This window comes from Ascaphus truei, chromosome 19 (genome assembly GCF_040206685.1).
Source record: "Ascaphus truei isolate aAscTru1 chromosome 19, aAscTru1.hap1, whole genome shotgun sequence".
NCBI classification, from domain to species: domain Eukaryota; kingdom Metazoa; phylum Chordata; class Amphibia; order Anura; family Ascaphidae; genus Ascaphus; species Ascaphus truei.
In genome coordinates, this window is record NC_134501.1 from 12,546,785 (window position 1) to 12,569,688 (window position 22,904).

The 22,904-nt window shown below is 47.9% G+C and overlaps 1 protein-coding gene across 1 annotated transcript in view; it reads right to left on the bottom strand.

The window, feature by feature from the left end:
- Positions 1-14,667, bottom strand: part of FA2H (fatty acid 2-hydroxylase) — a 39,518-nt gene extending 24,851 nt beyond the window's left edge. The window contains exon 1 of the mRNA XM_075576619.1: positions 14,339-14,667. Within this exon, the coding sequence (XP_075432734.1) occupies positions 14,339-14,611 (273 nt within the window). The 5' untranslated portion in view covers positions 14,612-14,667. The remainder of the gene's footprint in view (positions 1-14,338) is intronic.
- Between the last annotated feature and the right edge of the window lie 8,237 nt (positions 14,668-22,904).

The window sequence follows — 22,904 nt, forward strand, 5'->3', positions numbered from 1 at the left end:
CACAGCCCCACAAACACATTGCGATCATGTGATCGAGAAGTCACAGATGAGGCAAACTGGAAAGAAAGAGCATTTCTCATCTGGCCAGGTGGCACACCCTGGGTGGGTGGCATACCCCGGGAGGGGTGGCATGCCCCTTTGGCATACCCCAGGAGGGGTGGCATGCCCTGGCCAGGTGGCACACCCTGGGTGGGGTGGCTATCCCCACCCCCCTCCTCCAAGAAAAGCAGCAGAGAGCCCATGATGTGGGCTCCCGCAAGGTTAAAGCCCCTGGCGTGCCACACACCATGACCTGGAGGCTACATCAAGCAGCAAATGGCGCCTACTAGTTTCTAAACAGCGCACCTGGCGGATGACGTTCCGGCTTCCCATTGGATGACTGCAGGTAACATTGTTGAAACTCCAGCAGGTAAACCGCTAAGTATCTCAGGAACAGAATGGGACGGGGAGGGGTCCCAGAGCTTTTGGCACAGTTCAGCCCCTGGGGACCCCCCCCAGGTTTGAATTTTTGTAAATAAGAAAAAAATAAAAGTCCAAAATGGGCAGAATTGCTGCTTCAAATAGGTCCTTTAACCCATCGAAGGGGTCATTTTAAAGAATGAGAAGTAACGTTTTGCTGGACCTCTCTGTGCCACGACTATTCTGAGGGTTATCTATTTATCTATTAGACTGCAATAGTGCCAAAATCAGGGCAAAGTTGGGGCAAATAAAACAATGCTGTCAGTATCATTACATTTCATATTCTAGTATGATCAATGACATAATATATACATACACATTGGATAAGGATCCCCCAAAAAGTCCCTTTAAACAATCGACTCATTTTTTTTCTTGATTTTACACTTTAGCAATCAAGTGCCAATATCTGTTCATGTGATTTATAGGGCAATATATTTCTCTATTTTTGATATTTGATTCAAGGCCATATATATTTTGGTTTTATACAAATGTATTGTTCAGATCAAGGTTTTGGTCCCCCTTGGGCAGTCTTGAGAGGTCTGGGGGTGGGGGTGGGGGTGGGGGGGAGATGCAACCATGATGTAACCAATGTCCCGCTTGTATTCAGGGATGTGCTTGCTTATAGTTTATTTTTGTATATTTTGCATACATAGTTTGTCCCCTCAAAGGTCAATGTAAAATCTACATTTGCTTTAGATCAGTGGTTCTCCAGTACTCAAGAACCCCAACAGGTCCGATTTTAAGGATATCTCTGCTTTAGCATAGGTTCCTTAAAACCTGACCTGATGGGGGATCTTGAGGACTGGAATCGGGAACCACTTCTTTAGGTTGTAAAGATGTTGCTGGTCTCTCAGTTGATCTGATTAGCTGATATTTCTGAGCTTCAGCCAATGGGTGCAGGACAGACCGTGACACTCCCCTGAACTATTGCACAATGGTGAAAAAAAAGCTATATAGTGCATGGGGTGGCCAAACTCCATCCTCAAGAGCCACCAACAGGCCAGGTTTTAAGGATAATCCTGTTTAAGGACAGGTGGCTCAGTCAGTTTGATTGAGCCACCTGTGCTAAAGCAGGGATATGCTTGAAACATTTCCCGGTGGTGGCTCTTGAGGACTCCTTTGGGCCACCCCTGGGTAAAGCTGGTCTCAAATATGTAGACAGACATGTCAACACTCACCGATTCAGCCTCACCGATTCAGCCTCACCGATTCAGCCTCACCGATTCAGCCTCACCGATTCAGCCTCACCGATTTCTTGGCCTCAGAAAGTCTCAGACTTCAATAGAAACTCATTGATACCTTTTTTTTAATGGAAAAAAAACAAACTTCTATTTTGTCCAAACCCCTTAAAAGCTCACCAATGTAGAGTTTGACATCTGTATAAATAGGACGCAAAAGGTGCCTACTAAACTGCCCACGAGCGGCCAAACGTAGCCCTTAATAGCCACCAACATGTCAGGTTTTAAGCATAACTTCATCACAGATGGCCAAACATTATCCCAAGGATCTCCCGCCGTATATAGAATGCGAACCCGAGTGTGCCTCTAATCCGCGTTCTTATAATTCAATTATTCTCACTCCGACCTCTAAAAACTGATATTTTTGCTTAGTTCTCAACTCCTCCCCCGATCCCGTACACACCTGTAACCTTTGCCCCTCTGATTGCCAGCTCTCTCCTACGCCCCATCCCTGCTGTCTCCCTACTCACTGCTGATAACACACAGCTCCTATATCTTCCCCGCACGGCAGCCTTCCTGATATACAGCTGTCACTCAGAGAAGGAAAAAAACCCCACAGGTTCTTGAGGGCTGGAGAACCCGCCCCAGCCAACCCACCATAAAAACATTTGTATGTGCAGAGGTTCCCCCTTATACATCGACGTTCTATGATGCAACAGGGGGGCAGTGTCATTTGTGTGACCAATGTTGTTGCTAATCTGGGACTGGGAGATCAGTGGGCAAAGGGAAATCAGAATGTTGAGGTCTCGACAGAACCGAAGTATCCCAATGGAAACGTGATGGAAGAGCTGCCAAAATGATGGCAAATGGGCCTGTTTTATGGAGTTCCGAAACGACGTTTTCTGTGCCATGTAAAATTACATCTGTTGAACCCAGCAAATTAAAAATACCACTTGGGGACGGTGACTGTGCTCATAACGGGTCCCCAAACCCTGCCTTCCCCATAATCCTGCAGCATACAGTGCTTCCACTGCAGCCAGGGATTCTGGGAAATGACACGCACGTGTCACCTTTTGCTTGTTATTCTTTTTAAAATGGATCCCTGTAAGCTTACATCTGCGTATTACACCGCTTTTTCAGCAACCCATAAAGCAGGTGGCTTCACTGGAGGGAGTTCCCCTTTGTTTTGAAGCTTAGGATGATCACTAGGTGGATGTGACCACTAGGCGTGTGAATGTCTGCATGGTTACCTCTTCGGTTCATTAAGTCAGGTGGTGTGTGGAGAGACCATGGGATCGAGCCACAAGCAATCTCGTGGTCTGTGGCACGTATGAAAGACTGTTTCTAAAGCTTATACTACACTATTTTAAAATGGGAAGTTTTGCTTTTTTAGCCAATAGTGCCAACCCTTTGAGTGCCCCGTGGCATAGCTACCACATCGTGAGGTCTGGGTTTCCTGTGGCCCTGTGACATAGTAGCCATGCTGTGGCCCTAGGGGGGAGGGCAGGGGGGTTCTATGGTGTTCAACATGATCCGACCAGACGAGAGACGGAATAGGAGACTTCTCATCCGTTTCAGTCGTTAGTGCCGTCGCAACCATGTAATCTATGGGTGGCCAACTCTGGGTCAGGTTGAGGATCTCTCTGCATCGGCACAGGAGGCTCAATCAGTGATGGAGCCACCTGTGCTGAAGCAATGATATCCTGAAAACCTGTCCTGTTGGTGGCCCTTGATGAGTGGAGGTGGCCACCCCTGATGTAATCGCTCCCACAGACTTCTTTCCCCCCCCCCCCCCGGAGCGCCACATACCAAACAGAGACATTCTTAACCGGACGATCTCCATGTGCAGAAGTGCCACAGAATTTGCCACGGTTCAGCAAAACCTGGCAAGCGAGGTACTGAAGTTACCTGGCTGCAAATAGAGGCAGAGAGTGTGTGACCGAAACAACACTGATCAAAAGGGGAAAACGCCACCGGCAGCAGCGAGGCCTAAATCTGCCGCCGTTCCATGCGCACTGTTGCGCCACTTTTGAAGCTGGGAAACATAGCCTACATTATCTGCTTTCATTTAGGGGTTTCCATTTTTTGGGGTGGGGGGGGGGCGCAGGAGGATGTCAGCAATGCAACAGTAATGGAAATAATGTAGGGATCCGGGTTTTAGGCTTTAACCGAAATACACTGGAAAACACCATTTTGCACCATTTTGCACTGCTGGTTAAAACCGATTAAAAAAAGAGAAATTTAGCAAAATGTACTATTGAATTCCATCTCTTGCCGCAGTCCAGTCACAGGTAAGAGACAAGGTAAAAGAGTACGGAAACAACCAAATAAAGCACCGGTAAACACCCAATTCAAATATATGCAACATGTTTTCATAGTTACATAGTTGCATAGTTACATAGTAGATGAGGTTGAAAAAAGACATACGTCCATCAAGTTCAACCTATGATAAATTTAGACAAACACTTTATCCTATATCTGTACTTACAGTATATTGATCCAGAGGAAGGCAAACAGAAAAGCCCAGAGACATATCATGCAATGATATCTCATAAGGGGAAATAAATTACTTCCCAACTCCAAATATTGCCAAATCAGATTACTCCCTGGATCAACATCCTTCCCATGTTTTCCTTATTAGGTATATCGCTGTATACATTTCCTTTCTAAAAAGAGGTTTAAACTTTTTTTTTAACAAATCTATTGTATCTGATATCACAGTCTCCATGGGTAATTAATTCGACATTGTAACTGCCCTTATTGTAAAGAACCCTTTCCTTTGTTGCTGATGAAATCTCCTTTCCTCCAACCTTAAGGGATGACCCAGAGTCCTTTGTACTGCCCTTAGGATGAATAGTTCTGTTAAAAGCGCCTTGTATTGTCCCTGAATATATTTGTATATAGTTATATCCCCTCTTAGACGACTCTTTACTAATGTAAAAGAATCTAATTTAGCTAGCCTCTCCTCATAAATCAGATTTTCCACCCCTTTATTAAATTGGTGGATCTTCTCTGCACTTTTTCTAGTTCCATAATGTCTTTTTTTTAAGGAGTGGTGCCCAAAACTGTACTCCATATTAAAGGTGTGGTCTTACTAATGCTTCATAAAAAGGGGCATAATCATGCTTACTTCCCTTCACCATTTAATGCAAGCTAAGATCAGGTTTGCCATTTCAGCTACTGCAAGACTTTGGGCACTATTGCTAAGCCTGCTGTCTACAAGCACTCCTAAATCCTTCATCAATGATTCCCCTAATTTATCCCAATTTAATTTGCAAGTTGCCTGTTTATTCTTGTTTACAAAATGCCTAACCTTACATGTATCTGTATTAAACCTCATCTGCCATTTACCTGCACAAGTTTCCAATCTCTCCAAGTCCTTCTGGAGAGAAATTACATCCTGCTCTGATTTGACTACCTTACACAATTTAGTATCATCAGCAAAGATGGAGAGTTTGATCTCTATGCCAACCTCAAGGTCATTAATAAAGAAGTTAAAAAGCAGGGGTCCCAGTACCGATCCCTGAGATACTCCACTCACAACTTTAGCCCAACCTGGAAAGGTTCCATTTATAATAATTCTCTGTTATCTATTCATCAACCAGTTTTCAATCCAGGTGCAAATATTTTTACTGAGTCCAATTTGCTTTATTTTGTACCCTAACCTCGTGTGGAACCATCTCAAAAGCGTTTGCAAAATCTAAGTAGATCAACTCCCACACCCACCACATCATGAATATATATTTATGTCAAAAACAGTGCTACTGAGCGTGGCAAATGTACACAACAAAAGACAGGGGTGCCCAATCCTACATCCAATTGACAAAACATATTTGGTAATAAGATCAACTAATCAAGGGCATTTGATTAGCAGCACCTGTCTGCTACTTAGCATCTTAATTCCTATGGAAGCAGTAAGGGTGTACTTAGTTTTTCACACATGGCTTCTCCATTTTGGCTTTATTTTTGTTAAATAAATCACGACACGGATATGTCATGTGTTGTTGTTCATCTGAGGTTGTATTTACCTAATTTGAAGACCTGCTAAGGAACAGATGATTGTTATTATGTCCTGATATGTAAAACCATAGAATTCAAAGAGGGTGTACTTTCTTTTCCACACCACTGTATGTCTGGATAGTTAAAATCGCCCATTATGCAAACATGACCCAGTTTTGATGCCTTCTCCATGTTCAAAAGTATTTTGGCTTCCTCAATCTCAGATATTTGGTGGTTTATAGCATATCCTGACAAACATTTTCTTTGTACTTTTACCTCCACTGCTAATTTCTAGCTGCACATCTATGTGCAAGTGGTACTCTATATTATTTAACAAGCTTAAGTCATGTAGTGATTGACTTAGTAGACGGAGTGCTATGGCAAGGCGTCTTGGTACCGACAAAACAGTCACCACTGATAACAGTACTCTCCATGAAGGATCAATTTTTCAAACTAGAAAAATTACTTAAAAGATTAAATGGAGGTGAGATCTCATTGCAGAGATACCTGGATGAAAAATTGATCCCGAGAGGTTTGAGGATTATAAAGAAAAAAAAAACACAACTTTCCTCACCGATGATAATTTTTCTGGTGAATGGAATAACATTCTTACCAATTGCTCAAACTCTCTAATGACACCGCTCATTAAATATAGGGAAGATAAACTTAGAAATGTAGAGGTGGAAATAGAAACCATTCAGAGTATTTTACAAGTTTTTAAAGATATAGAAGGTTTTCCCTCTATTGATGATCCTATTAACACCAGGGTATATATATATAGTAAATACCTATAAGAAAAAAGGAGACTTTTGGTATACATCCTTTGATCAAATAATGTCAAGTCTGCTAACCACGTCAAGGTAAGTCTAAGTGGTTAGCAGACTTGATATTATTTGATCAAAGGATGTATACCAAAAGTCTCCTTTTTTCTTATAGGTATTTATTTACACCATACATATACATATACCCCATTGATTGCTATCCCAAAGGGAGAAGCGCAGGGATTCACTTTCTGTTTTGCACATTTGTATGGCCAATTCCTTCACTAGCTGCATGCCGCTTATATGGAGAAGCGCGGTGATTTATATTTGTTTTACATTTGTAGTTGAATTCGAAACTGAATTGGTGGGTAGAAAAAATGGAACACTGGAAAGAGACAAGGAGCATTATTCCACCAATAGGGTGGACTCTTGGAGACCAGTTAGACATTTCAACCAGAAGGGGACTTCTGGCCCCAATAAATCCAAATGTAAGGGTTATGGGGGAACACTCTCAGGCGTGGCGGGCCTACTTCATCTGGATCTGATGAAGGTACATCCAAGGTTACAACGGTTAATCGGTTCTCCTGTTTAGAGCGTGATGTAGCCAGTTCTTCTGGTGAACCGTGCTGTGAACAATAGAACAAGATTCTCGTTATCCTGAACGATAAGGTGCCAAACCAAAACAAGTACGTAAAATGGACCTAAACAAGAAGGATGAGAATAAGCATTCTTTTTTTAGAGAAGGGTTCTATGGGTCATCCACCAAGGAAACAATTAAGGGGTCCACACCAAGAACGGAGCCTATCCTGCTCCACTCCCCCCTCAGACCAAATAAAAAGAGCAGACCATGTGGAAGAGGAATCAGGACAGGGAGAAAAATACAAGTAAAGAAAATAGCAGGATTGAGGAGATTGCATGTGCCGGAACCTTCCGGCATTTTCAATCTTTCCTCGCACATTCTTTCCAATGATCAAATTAATTTACTTAATAAAGGGTTGTCCTTTTGCCCTAATGCTAATTCAGACTCATTTGTGTGTGTGGGGGACACTGCGCGCGCGTGTGTGTGTGTGTGTACTCTCCTCCTCAAACACTGATCTGACACTAGGAAGAACTTTGGCTGCTCCTGTATTTTTGCTAATGTTGCAAATTTGGATTCTCAGAGTGACCAAGATGAAGTGGTAGCTTGCGGGTTCTGTGATGGGGTGATGTGTACCCAAACATAGACAAAAACCTGCTCCTTGGAACCATCAATCAAAAATTGAATAGGTAATAGACTCATTTGATTTATTTGTTGACCTCAAAATCGCTTTATAAGAAAACTCACACTAAAGAGGTATTTTTTGCTTAAAAGTGATGCTAACAAATGTAAGTCTATATTTGATGCTTGAGAATCTGCTCCATTGGTCGACTTGGCTGAAGATGGTAGGCTCCATTGGTAGACTTGGTTGAAGATGGTAGGCTCCATTGGTAGACTTGGCTGAAGATGGTAGGCTCCATTGGTAGACTTGGCTGAAGATGGTAGGCTCCATTGGTAGACTTGGCTGAAGATGGTAGGCTCCATTGGTAGATGGTCAGAATCAAATGAGGATATACCTATTCAATTTTTGATTGATGGTTCCAAGGAGCAGGTTTTTGTCTATGTTTGGGTACACATCACCCCATCACAAAACCCGCAAGCTACCACTTCATCTTGGTCACTCTGAGAATCCAAATTTGCAACATTAGCAAAAATACAGGAGCAGCCAAAGTTCTTCCTAGTGTCAGATCAGTGTTTGAGGAGGAGAGTACACACACACACACGCGCGCGCAGTGTCCCCCGCACATGCGCGCGCAGTGTCCCCCGCACACGCGCGCGCAGTCCCCCACACACACGCGCGCAGCCCCACACACACGCGCGCAGTCCCACACACACGCGCGCAGTTCCACACACACGCGCGCAGTCCACACACACGCGCGCAGTCCCACACACACGCGCGCAGTCCCACACACACGCGCGCAGTCCCACACACACGCGCGCAGTCCCACACACACGCGCGCAGTCCCACACACACACACACGCGCGCGCGCAGTCACACACACGCACGCGCGCAGTCCCACACACACACGCGCAGTCCCACACACACGCGCAGTCCCACACACACGCGCAGTCCCACACACACACACTCGCAGTCCCACACACACACACACGCAGTCCCACACACACACACACACGCAGTCCCACACACACACGCAGTCCCACACACACACGCAGTCCCACACACACACACGCAGTCCCACACACACGCGCAGTCCCACACACACACACACGCGCAGTCCCACACACACACATGCGCAGTCCCACACACACACACACACACACGCGCAGCGTTAGAGGCTCTCGATTGAACACTTCAGGACCTCAGAGGCAATAAAACTATTATGGGAAACTAAACCATTTATAAAATCTGTATTTTCTGGTTTCTTAGAATTCACGAGCAACGCTGGGTACTCTCAGCCAGTTTAAATTAAAAATAGTAATAGCTTAATATCAGAGACCGGGGGAAGATTACTGCCATACTTGTTTTTTTTTTTTGTTTCAATTTTTTTATTGTTTTTTGAGAGAATGACATCACATAACAGGTTTAAACATACCTCTGTTACAACATCACAGTGTATAAAAAGAAAAAATATTAAACATTATATTACAACATAAATAAAACTCTTAACAAACCAAAAGATAGTACCAGCACTCTCTGTCTCACAGCTACAGATATAAGCGAATACCAGTGTAGGGAATATGAATAATTTAATGACACTAATAATAAACTGAAAATATAGCAACAATAGCCAATACGCCAATGCAAGAATAAATATCACCATAGAGGAAATCAAAATTAAATGGGGTAGAGGGGAAAGAAGGAGAAAGGGAAAAAAACACAAAAGAAAAGCAAAAAAATCACAAAAATGGAAAAAGGAACGCAAACTAGGGGGGCGACGTTTCGAGGGGTGACCTCTTTATCTTCCTTGTCGAGGCACCAGGAAGAGGGTTTGCTTATACTTGTTCACTGATTGACATCTGATATCTGCATATGTTCTGTGTCTTTTACAATATTCTTGTATCTACATTCATTGTTTGATATTTGATATCTGCTTATGTGATTTACCCTCTTTAGACTTTAGATTTATATCATTAGCTGAGTGTGGGATTATTTGACAGTGGGGAGGGAAGGCTTAGGGAAGTACCTCTGGGACCCTTTGGGACCAGGGGGAATGGGCCAGATGAAGAGGTCACCCCTCGAAACGTCGCCCCCCTAGTTTGCTTTCCTTTTTCCATTTTTGTGATTTTTTGCTTTTCTTTTGTGTTTTTTTCCCCTTCTCCTTCTTTCCCCTCTACCCCCTTTATTTTTGATTTCCTCTATGGTGATATTTATTCTTGCATTGGCGTATTGGCTATTGTTGCTATATTTTCAGTTTATTATTAGTGTCATTAAATTATTCATATTCCCTACACTGGTATTCGCTTATAATCTGTAGCTGTGAGACAGAGAGTGCTGGTACTATTTTTTGGTTTGTTAGTACTTCTGAAGGGAATTAGGGTCCCTTCCTGTTCCGTGCACCCTGCAACCTTGCTGAGTCATTGTATCAGAGTGCTGTCTATCACCCCCCCCCTTTCTACCATAAATAAAACTCTTGTTGTCTTCTTTTTCTTATAAATTAACTTACATCCGTTGAATTCTACAAAACAGTTGTATATATTTTTATTTTATTTTTACTGCCAGACTTGTTTTAATGGAAACCTCCTCTGATCTATGACTATGCAACATAAAACCCCGCCTCTCTGTATATCCGTCACAATAAAATCATTGAGGACTCAATTAACATTTAAGCCCAAGGGGCGTTCTGTGCGTAAACATAATTACAGAAATAGAGCAAAAAACACAAGTACATATACTCCCAAAAACCGACCTCTTTCTCCTTTTAGGCTGTGAACAGCATACCAGTTTATGTTCCTTTTTTACAAGGATACCAGACTCCCATTTCCGCTGTGTTTAAGAGTCAGAGGGATAACAAGCTGACAATGGTAGAATTCATTAAGCTGTGATCGTTACGGACGGGCCAGTACGGCACACATACTCCCATTGTCGTCAACGTACGTTTCTGTGTGATAGTGCCCTTATCGGATTGACAGATAGGATATGACACACAAGTATAAAAGTAATTCATCACAACAGAAAGACATAGTCACGACTTACATACGAGTTAAAAATCACTGGGTACCAGTAGCCATATATTGCAAAAGTTCAGTTAGATGTCAAACACGTTTGGGATAAGGGTGCCCTAGAGTCCCGCCATGTATCCAGACAAGGTGCAACAGCCTCCACAGACCGCCGGCGTCCCCACAAGATGGACGCAAAAACCACATTACTGACGCGTTTCGTACGGAACATACCTCAAGTATTTAACAGTGAGGAGGAGCCATTTTTTCCTAGATTTGAGAACTATGTATACAGGATTCTGCTTACAGAGAAGCAACATGAAGAGGCTTCATAAAAACGAGCCATCTTTCTTTAACTAGAAGCCATATCATTGTAAAAAATAGATAAATAATAATAATTAAATAGCAGTTACTTTCTGTGGTGTCAATTAAAAATAATTAACACACACACATACACACACACACACGTGTCTATATTGCATCTGTCGATGTCAGAACCCTTCACAATTAAACTTCAGCGATTTCATGCAGCCACCTCCGGGGTTAAATCCTGAGTCACATTTCTAGAGAACGGTTCTACAGGCAAACGTCCAAAGGGGGAAAATCCTCAATGATATGTTTACAGTGGAGTAAAGCAAAGGGAAATAAAAGTGAATTATCCAAGATGTGTATTCACGTGAACTATAAAACGGTCATTAAAATGCCACACTGCTTCCTTCATCCTCACCGCAAAACAGTGCGTGGCAGGCCTCTCTGGCAGTGAAAGGGTTAAACACAAAATAGCCATAACAATGAACCCAAACGCACCACCCTGTACAGGAACTGAGCGCGGCCAGGCTGGGAAAACAGTGCGCATATGTTTCGAGGCAAACGTGGTGCAATTATGGTGCAAAAATAAACAGCACCATACTGTATGTATGGAAGGAAAAAATCCCATTGAAATCAATAGGCAATGTCCCTTTTGATAATTCTGGTCCTGTTTGTTTTTTTCCTTTTTGCCTTGATATATAAAAATGAACATTAGTGCTTATTTAAAGTTAGTATAACCAGACTCATACTGAAGAGACCCAAAAGGTCGAAATTACTGTCTGTGAGTAGATTTACTGGCTCGGCACTTTAACCGAGGCTGTGAAATACAGCAGGCATAAGTTTATAGGGGGTCCATAATAAAATGGACAAGTAGTAAGAAGTGACACTGTGTGCTCATTTGCATGTCATTTCCCAGAATCCCTGGCTGCAGGGGAAGCATTGTATGTCAAAAGATAATGGGGAGAAGCAGGGTTGCAGACCTGTCAATGTGCTCAAAAGTCGTATTTTTATTTGCTCATTTATCAAAATCCACCATAAACTCAATGCTGATAACCCACGACAATTCTATTCGAAGCTCTTATCAACGGCGCAAACCCCACTGTTTTCAATGTTATTTTTCCCTTTGATAAAATCAGGAGAATTGGGTTTTTTTTGCTACAGGGAGATTAGCAAGTTTTCGATATTTGGCTCAGCCAAGTATCTGGACACAGTTTGCAGGGTCTTGGGGGGAGTTGAACGCCCAATGTCATGGACATGTGGCCTGGTATCTCTCTCTCGGTGTGAGTGACCGGATGGACAGAGCGAGAGAGGACAGCAGGGGATTGGGAGACGGAGTGTTAAAGCGCAGGACAGTCACTCAGAACCGCTCTATAATAATGAAAGCAGAAGTGCAACCCATGACACGCAGTAAAGATTTTTATTCGGAAGTTTCTTGGTTGCAGAATGGGGCACAAACTTGAGCAAAAGGATTAGGCACAAATGCATTTAATGGGATTTCATTAACTTTGATAAATATACTGCTTTTTGTGTGCACTGCTTTTACCCACATTTTGCAGCTGGGAGACTTTAAAAACAAAATCAACCACATGATCAATGGTTGCAATTGGCGATTATAAGAGTAATCTAAAACAAACGGTGCAATTTTCATGTTTTATGGATTCAAGGGAAACAGTTACAGGAACATCTGAGCAATATTAAAATGGGATACAAGAAAGCTTATGTCTAACTGACACACACAGACACACACAGACACACACAGACACACACAGACACACACAGACACACACAGACACACACAGACACACACAGACACACACGAGATTCAAACAATTGATTTGATACAGTCAAAAGGAGAATGCTTTGTTTGGGTTATACCTTGGCAGGGCCCCCGACAGGCAGGGGGGAGAACAGGGACACCTGTCCCAAAGGCAGAGGGAGCCCACCCCGGCGCTCTGAAACTGGAAGCTAGACCCCAATTTTTGCCAGGGAGAGGACTAACCGGACCGCCAACAGGACACCTGTCTCCACCCGTTCCCCCCGCTCAACAGCTCGGGGGGAAGGGGGGGGGCTGATGGATAGGCTAGTTCTGGGCCCCAGGAAAGCTGTGTCTTGGCATGGGGCACGCTTTCCAGTTTGGGGCCAAAATAATAAACTACAGTAGTGTACGGAGTTAATGGCACCAATGGACAGTAATCCGAAAAATAGTAATGGCAGTAATTTGCCAGCATTAGCCCCTTCACTACCAGAGAGGCCTGAACACATTGCGTTGGCAGCGCAAGGGTTAATGTTGCATCAGTGGTTAGGGTACCTTTGTTTTTAGTGTAAGAATCACACGGCTCGCAAGCCCAACACAACACGCCTTGTTAGAATTAGAAGCTTGTGCCACGAAGCTTGTAGCACCTTTACATTATGTGAATATACTACACCAGGGGTGGCCAGAGAGTCAACTCTAGTCCCCAAGGGCCACCAACGGGTCAGGCCTTCAGGATTATCCCTGCTTCAGCACAGGTGGGTCTTGGCCACCTGCGCTGAAGCAGGGATATCCTGAAGACCTGACCTGTCGGTGGCCCTTGGGGACTAGAGTTGGCCGGCCCCTGATCTACACCACGTGTCCTTTTTCGCTTTTCCAGTCTCCCGCGCCAAATTCAGAAAATCTCCGCTGATTTTCCATGGCCCAGATCCATTCTCAAATCCCTATTTTACAGGCACTCCATGCGAGTGTATGCTCACTTATTACACCACGTCTACATTGTAGTTAGTTTGCTACACTATATAATCTTCCTCTATTTTTCCCCAGTTCTATCACCTGTGTGGAGTTGCGCTGGAATATTTGGGAATTTGACAATGTCCAAGTCCTTTGGTTCCTATTCAATATGCTGCTAACTTCTCTTCTCTTACTCAGGGGACTTTTAAGTCAAAAGGATGGGCCTTACAGCTTCCCTGACAAGGAGAATAGGTGCCGTTGTGTAATAATAATGAATAATAATGGTTTGTTCTTATATAGCGCTGCTATTTTTACGTAGCGCTTTACAGAGACATTTTGGAGACAGTCCCTGCCCCGTGGAGCTTACAATCTATGTTTCTGATGCCTGAGGCACAGGGAGATAAAGTCACCTCTCCTCCACACACACACATACTGTAGGTGTTCACCTGTACTTGTCCCTGGTCCCTACCCATCACCCCCCTCCCCTCATATCAAGTGCTTACCTGTAACCCTCTCCCCTCATTACCTAGTGTTCACCTGTACTTGTCCCCTCTCCCTAACTATCACCCACCCCACGTGACAGAAGGGGTAGATGTGACTTTGTTTAATAAAAGGTCAAGCCCTGCATTACCTGCCAATAATACAGTTGTGTAGACACACACACACACACCTCCCAATGACACACAAACACACCTCTCCCAATTACCCCTCTCCCGCACTTTGTACCCCTCACCTGCTCAGCTGTGCCCCCATCTCGCTGCTCCTCCAGATCCCCCACGTAATACTGCCCCAGCCAGCGCAGGGCATTCTCTGAGTGCCGGTGTGGGGGTCCGGTAAGATCCGCTTGGATATCGGTACCAGCCCGGTCCCGCAGCACCTCCTCCCCGCCGGGGTGCAGCTTCACGAACCCTGAAACATCATAGACGTGGTTGCCTCGGAGAACCCAGCAGGCACCAGCGGAGCACCTGCTCCGCAGCTCAGCAGCGGTAATCCGGCGCGCAGCCATCTGCAAGGAGAGAAAGTGGGAGCCCCAGGCAACCCGACCCCGCTGCAAGTTACGGTGGGACGTTCTAGCGGCAGCCACGCCCCCTACCTTCCCTCATCTGCATATTCAGCAGCCAGCGCCCAATCAGGAGACGCGACTGTCACTCCCTTCTGTGAGGGGCGGAGCTTCTGCAGAAATCCTAATACATAAATATAAATAATATTTCTATATTATACCAGAAAAAAAAATACATATATATATATATGTATTTACCAGAAAAAAAGGGTCTGGGGCTATATATATATAGTTATATATTGTTATATATAAGCCCACACTCTTTTTTCTGGTTTCATTAATAAGTTGAAGAGAGACACTTTAACTTTGTATATATATGCACCGGTATATACACACACACACACATACATACATAGTATTTACATACACACACTGTACTCCAGAAGAGCAGTGCCACCTGCTGTTACCCTGATACAGTGTCAATCTTGCTTTGTCTTTAGTTTGAAATAAAGGAGAGACGTATTAATTGGTCAAGACAGTGACCACAACTTTGTATTTACATATTTATGGGTCTATTACAATGGTTTCCAACCTCTTTTTGATTAAGGAACCCTATGTGAAATTCTGTGGAACCCCAACCCTCTCTAATAGCGCATCTGAGATCAGATGCATTGTAAGGAACCCCAACTCTCTAATAGTGCGTCAGAGATCAGATGCATTGTAAGGTACCCCAACCCTCTCTAATAGCGCGTCTGAGATCAGATGCATTGTAAGGAATCCCAACCCTCTCTAATAGTGCATCTGATATCAGATGCATTGTAAGGAACCCCAACCCTCTCTAATAGCGCGTCTCAGATCAGATGCATTGTAAGGATCCCCAACCCTCTCCAATAGAGCGTCTGAGATCAGATGCATTGTAAGGAACCCCAACCCTCTCTAATAGCGCGTCTCAGATCAGATGCATTGTAAATTCTTCTGTATTTGGTACAATTTTTAAATGACCTGAAGACTGCAGAGATCCCTTTAGGGATACCCGGGGAAACCAAAAGCACATAGGAACCCTGGTTGAAAAACACTAATCTATTTAAAGAAAATAAAACTGATATGCTTTAGGAAGCCTTTCTCCATTTCTGCCCTTTAAGTATAAATATTGTAGACATCTTGACAAAATAGGGTCAGAATAGATTCTCCTCCAATGTTAGATAAATATAGGAGGAGCTGTGGAAGTCATACATAGCATCACTGCTTACTGAGGCCACTTCGACCACTGGATATGTCAAAGCAAATTTGTAGCAACATTGTCCATCAGCTTGAGATCTGGGGAATGTTAATAGGACGAGTTACAGATTTTAATGAGATGTATCAAACTCTGCGAGTCATTTTATTTTGTATTTGTGTCAACAAAACCTCTGTTCGCACTTTCATTCGGTGGATAATCTCCATCTAAATGGTGTTTTCCAAATGTATAACACCCTTAGCATGAACAAGACTGCTGCATTGCATAATGATACTGAGTATCTCCAGCTTTCTACAGCTCAACAGACATTGTTCTGTTTCTCTTGGAACCCTGTGCCAGTCATGCCATGCATATTTTGTGCAATGTCCTTGCGGCTGCAAAGTATAGTGATTCTGAGTATCTCTGTGTGCTTCCAGCTTCACAACGCCTGGTGTGCTTTCTCGAAATGCACAAACTAAACTCCAGTAATAGCCAGCAGGAGGGCATGTGAGAGACATGGGCAGGTGGGCATGTGAGAGACTCGGGCATGTGAGAGAGGCCCAGGCATGTGGGCAAGTGAGATACACGGGCATGTGGGCATGTGAGAGAGGCCCAGGCATGTGGGCAAGTGAGAGACACGGGCATGTGGGCATGTGAGAGGTACGGGCATGTGGGCATGTGAGAGACACGGGCATGTGGGCATGTGAGAGACACGGGCATGTGGGCATGTGAGAGGTACGGGCATGTGGGCATGTGAGAGGTACGGGCATGTGGGCATGTGAGAGACACGGGCATGTGGGCATGTGAGAGGTACGGGCATGTGGGCATGTGAGAGACACGGGCATGTGGGCATGTGAGAGGTACGGGCATGTGGGCATGTGAGAGACATGGACATGTGGGCATGTGAGAGGTATGGGCATGTGGGCATGTGAGAGGTACGGGCATGTGGGCATGTGAGAGGTACAGGCATGTGGGCATGTGAGAGGTATGGGCATGTGGGCATGTGAGAGACATGGACATGTGGGCATGTGAGAGGTATGGGCATGTGGGCATGTGAGAGGTACGGGCATGTGGGCATGTGAGAGGTACGGGCATGTGGGCATGTGAGAGGTACGGGGCTGGGGGCATGTGACAGACACGGGCATGTGGGCATGTGAGAGGTACGGGCATGTGGGCATGTGGGCATGTGAGAGGTACGGGCATGTGGGCATGTGAGAGGTACGGGGCTGGGGGCATGTGAGAGACACGGGCATGTGGGCATGTGAGAGGTACGGGGATGTGGGCATGTGAGAGACACGGGCATGTGGGCATGTGAGAGGTACGGGCATGTGGGCATGTGAGAGACACGGGCATGTGGGCATGTGAGAGACACGGGCATGTGGGCATGTGAGAGGTACGGGCATGTGGGCATGTGAGAGGTACGGGCATGTGGGCATGTGAGAGACACGGGCATGTGAGAGACACGGGCATGTGGGCATGTGAGAGACACGGGCATGTGGGCATGTGAGAGACACGGGCATGTGGGCATGTGAGAGGTACGGGCATGTGGGCATGTAAGAGACATGGGCATGTGAGAGACACGGGCATGTGGGCATGTGAGAGACTCGGGCATGTGAGAGACACGGGCATGTGGGCATGTGAGAGATACGGGCATGTGGGCATTGGAGAGACACGGGCATGTGAGAGGTACGGGCATGTGGGCATGTGAGAGACACGGGCATGTGGGCATGTGAGAGGTACGGGGATGGGGGCATGTGAGAGACATGGGCATGTGAGAGACACGGTCATGTGAGAGATACGGTGATGGGGGCATGTGAGAGACTCGGACATGTGAGAGACATGGGCATGTGGGCATGTGAGAGACATGGGCATGTGGGCATGTGGGCATGTGAGAGACTCGGGTATGTGGGCATGTGAGAGGTACGGGCATGTGGGCATGTGAGAGGTACGGGGATGTGGGCATGTGAGAGACACGGGCATGTGGGCATGTGAGAGACACGGGCATGTGGGCATGTGAGAGACACGGGCATGTGGGCATGTGAGAGACACGGGCATGTGGGCATGTGAGAGGTACGGGCATGTGGGCATGTGAGAGACACGGGCTGGGGGCATGTGAGAGGTACGGGGCTGGGGGCATGTGAGAGACATGGGCATGTGGGCATGTGAGAGGTATGGGCATGTGGGCATGTGAGAGACATGGACATGTGTGCATGTGAGAGGTACGGTCATGTGGGCATGTGAGAGGTACGGGCATGTGGGCATGTGAGAGGTACGGGCATGTGGGCATGTGAGAGACACGGGCATGTGGGCATGTGAGAGGTACGGGCATGTGGGCATGTGAGAGGTACGGGCATGTGGGCATGTGAGAGACACGGGCATGTGGGCATGTGAGAGGTACGGGCATGTGGGCATGTGAGAGACATGGACATGTGGGCATGTGAGAGGTATGGGCATGTGGGCATGTGAGAGACATGGACATGTGGGCATGTGAGAGGTATGGGCATGTGGGCATGTGAGAGGTACGGGCATGTGGGCATGTGAGAGGTACGGGCATGTGGGCATGTGAGAGGTACGGGGCTGGGGGCATGTGAGAGACACGGGCATGTGGGCATGTGAGATGTACGGGCATGTGGGCATGTGAGAGGTACGGGGCTGGGGGCATGTGAGAGACACGGGCATGTGGGCATGTGAGAGGTACGGGGATGTGGGCATGTGAGAGACACGGGCATGTGGGCATGTGAGAGGTACGGGCATGTGGGCATGTGAGAGACACGGGCATGTGGGCATGTGAGAGGTACGGGCATGTGGGCATGTGAGAGACACGGGCATGTGGGCATGTGAGAGACACGGGCATGTGGGCATGTGAGAGACACGGGCATGTGGGCATGTGAGAGACACGGGCATGTGGGCATGTGAGAGGTACGGGCATGTGGGCATGTGAGAGACACGGGCATGTGGGCATGTGAGAGGTACGGGCATGTGAGAGACACGGGCATGTGGGCATGTGAGAGACACGGGCATGTGGGCATGTGAGAGGTACGGGCATGTGGGCAGACTCGGGCATGTGGGCATGTGAGAGGTACGGGCATGTGGGCATGTGAGAGGTACGGGCATGTGTGCATGTGAGAGACATGGGCATGTGCGCATGTGAGAGACACGGGCATGTGGGTATGTGAGAGACACGGGCATGTGGGCATGTGAGAGACATGGGCATGTGGGCATGTGAGAGACTCGGGCATGTGGGCATGTGAGAGACATGGGCATGTGGGCATGTGAGAGGTACGGGCATGTGGGCATGTGAGAGACATGGGCATGTGGGCATGTGAGAGACTCGGGCATGTGGGCATGTGAGAGACACGGGCATGTGGGCATGTGAGAGGTACGGGCATGTGGGCATGTGAGAGACATGGGCATGTGGGCATGTGAGAGGTACGGGCATGTGGGCATGTGAGAGACAAGGGCATGTGGGCATGTGAGAGGTACGGGCATGTGGGCATGTGAGAGACACGGGCATGTGGGCATGTGAGAGGTACGGGGATGGGGGCATGTGAGAGACATGGGCATGTGGGCATGTGAGAGACATGGGCATGTGGGCATGTGAGAGACATGAGCATGTGAGAGACACGGGCATGTGGGCATGTGAGAGGTACGGGCATGTGGGCATGTGAGAGGTACGGGCATGTGGGCATGTGAGAGACATGGGCATGTGGGCATGTGAGAGACACGGGCATGTGGCATTTGAGAGACACGGGCATGTGGGCATGTGAGAGAAATGGGCATGTGGGCATGTGAGAGACTCGGGCATGTGGGCATGTGAGAGACACGGGCATGTGGGCATGTGAGAGACTCGGGCATGTGGGCATGTGAGAGACAGGGGCATGTGGGCATGTGAGAGGTATGGGCATGTGGGCATGTGAGAGACATGGGCATGTGGGCATGTGAGAGACTCGGGCATGTGGGCATGTGAGAGACACGGGCATGTGGGCATGTGAGAGGTATGGGCATGTGGGCATGTGAGAGACATGGGCATGTGGGCATGTGAGAGGTACGGGCATGTGGGCATGTGAGAGACACGGGCATGTGGGCATGTGAGAGGTACGGGCATGTGGGCATGTGAGAGACACGGGCATGTGGGCATGTGAGAGGTACGGGGATGGGGGCATGTGAGAGACATGGGCATGTGGGCATGTGAGAGACATGGGCATGTGGGCATGTGAGAGACATGGGCATGTGAGAGACATGGGCATGTGGGCATGTGAGAGGTACGGGCATGTGGGCATGTGAGAGACTCGGGCATGTGGGCATGTGAGAGACACGGGCATGTGGGCATGTGAGAGGTACGGGCATGTGGGCATGTGATAGGTACGGGCATGTGGACATGTGAGAGACACGGGCATGTGGCATGTGAGAGACATGGGCATGTGGGCATGTGAGAGGTACGGGGATGTGGGCATGTGAGAGACTCAGGCATGTGGGCATGTGAGAGGTACGGGCATGTGGGCATGTGAGAGACACGGGCATGTGGGCATGTGAGAGACTTGGGCATGTGAGAGACACGGGCATGTGGGCATGTGAGAGACATGGGCATGTGGGCATGTGAGAGACACGGGCATGTGGGCATGTGAGAGGTACGGGGATGGGGGCATGTGAGAGACATGGGCATGTGGGCATGTGAGAGACGTGGGCATGTGGGCATGTGAGAGACACGGGCATGTGAGAGACACGGGCATGTGGGCATGTGAGAGACTCGGGCATGTGAGAGACACGGGCATGTGGGCATGTGAGAGACATGGGCATGTGGGCATGTGGGCATGTGAGAGACAAGGGCATGTGAGAGACACGGGCATGTGGGCATGTGAGAGGTACGGGGATGGGGGCATGTGAGAGACATGGGCATGTGAGAGACACGGTGATGGGGGCATGTGAGAGACACGGGCATGTGGGCATGTGAGAGACTCGGGCATGTGGGCATGTGAGAGGTACGGGGATGGGGGCATGTGAGAGACATGGGCATGTGGGCATGTGAGAGGTACGGGCATGTGGGCATGTGAGAGGTACGGGCATGTGGGCATGTGAGAGGTACGGGGATGTGGGCATGTGAGAGGTACGGGGATGGGGGCATGTGAGAGACATGGGCATGTGGGCATGTGAGAGGTACGGGCATGTGGGCATGTGAGAGGTACGGGCATGTGGGCATGTGAGAGGTACGGGGATGGGGGCATGTGAGAGACATGGGCATGTGGGCATGTGAGAGGTACGGGCATGTGGGCATGTGAGAGACTCGGGCATGTGGGCATGTGAGAGGTACGGGGATGGGGGCATGTGAGAGACACGGTGATGGGGGCATGTGAGAGACACGGGCATGTGGGCATGTGAGAGGCACGGGCATGTGATAGACACGGTGATGGGGGCATGTGAGAGACACGGGCATGTGGGCATGTGAGAGACTCGGGCATGTGGGCATGTGAGAGGTACGGGGATGGGGGCATGTGAGAGACATGGGCATGTGGGCATGTGAGAGGTACGGGCATGTGGGCATGTGAGAGGTACGGGCATGTGGGCATGTGAGAGACTCGGGCATGTGGGCATGTGAGAGGTACGGGGATGGGGGCATGTGAGAGACACGGTGATGGGGGCATGTGAGAGACACGGGCATGTGGGCATGTGAGAGGCACGGGCATGTGATAGACATGGGCATGTGAGAGAGGCCCAGGCATGTTGGCATGTGAGAGACTCGGACATGTGAGAGGCACGGGCATGTGGGCATGTGAGAGGCACGTGATGGGGCATGTGAGAGGCACGGGCATGTGAGAGGAACTGTGATGGGGGCATGTGAGAGGCACGGGCATGTGAGAGAGGCCCAGGCATGTTGGCATGTGAGAGACACGGGCATGTGAGAGACACGGGCATGTGGGCATGTGAGAGACATGGGCATGTGGGCATGTGAGAGACATGGGCATGTGAGAGAGGCCCAGGCATGTTGGCATGTGAGAGACTCGGGCATGTGAGAGACTCAGGTATGTGGGCATGTGAGAGGCACAGTGATGGGGGCATGTGAGAGGCATGGGCATGTGAGAGGCACGGTGATGGGGGCATGTGAGAGGCACGGGCATGTGAGAGAGGCCCAGGCATGTTGGCATGTGAGAGACACGGGCATGTGAGAGACTCGGGCATGTGAGAGGCACAGATGTCGGCATGTGAGAGGCATGATATGGGCATGTGAGAGGCACAGGCATGTAAGAGGCATGGGCATATGAGAGGACCGGCATGTGGGCATGCGAGAGACACGAGCATGTGGCCCTGTGACTGTAGTCCTGGCTGTCCCCCCTCCCCCTGTCGGTGGCTATGGGTGGGCTACTGAAGGCAGTGGGCCCTGGGCATCTGCCCCTTTTGCCCATTGGATAAAGGTCCCCTGCCCTCGACCAGTCGCTCAGTTCTGAGCTCTTTAATACGGAGCTCTGACAGCCTCTCACCCCTCCCGACAATACCCATCCACCCTCCACTCAAAGCCTCTCCATGCCTTCCTGTGGACTCAGCGCATAATCCCAGCACCAGGAGCAGAGACAGAGTGGGAGCGAGACACACAGGCCAGTGTTGTGTGAGGACAATCAGAGAGTCCCATGCCAGTCACAGCTGCGCTGAGCAACGCCTCCTAAGCAGGCGGTGAAAGGGGCTGGGGGGCAGAAGGGGACAGCACCTTTACTGAGGCCTATTGTCCTGATCTGGTGACCGTCCCAAAAACACCATGCAGCCTCCCCCATGCAAAGACCAGAACAACAGCCGCATTCAGTCATCAGGCCAAAGTGGGTCCGCAGCCTTAGCTTGTGCACAGCTAAAGAACACTTTAGGGTGTTCATTTGTTACTCTTTCTCCTTGTGGAACATCGCTCAAAATACCACTGCTAGCGACCCCCCCGATACACACACAATAATATTCAGAGCAGTGGATACACAATGACACACACACACACACACACACACACACACACACACAAATAATAATACACAGAACAGTGATACACACAATAATACACAGTCATGACAAAGTGATACACAGTCTCGCAATAATACATAGTGACACACA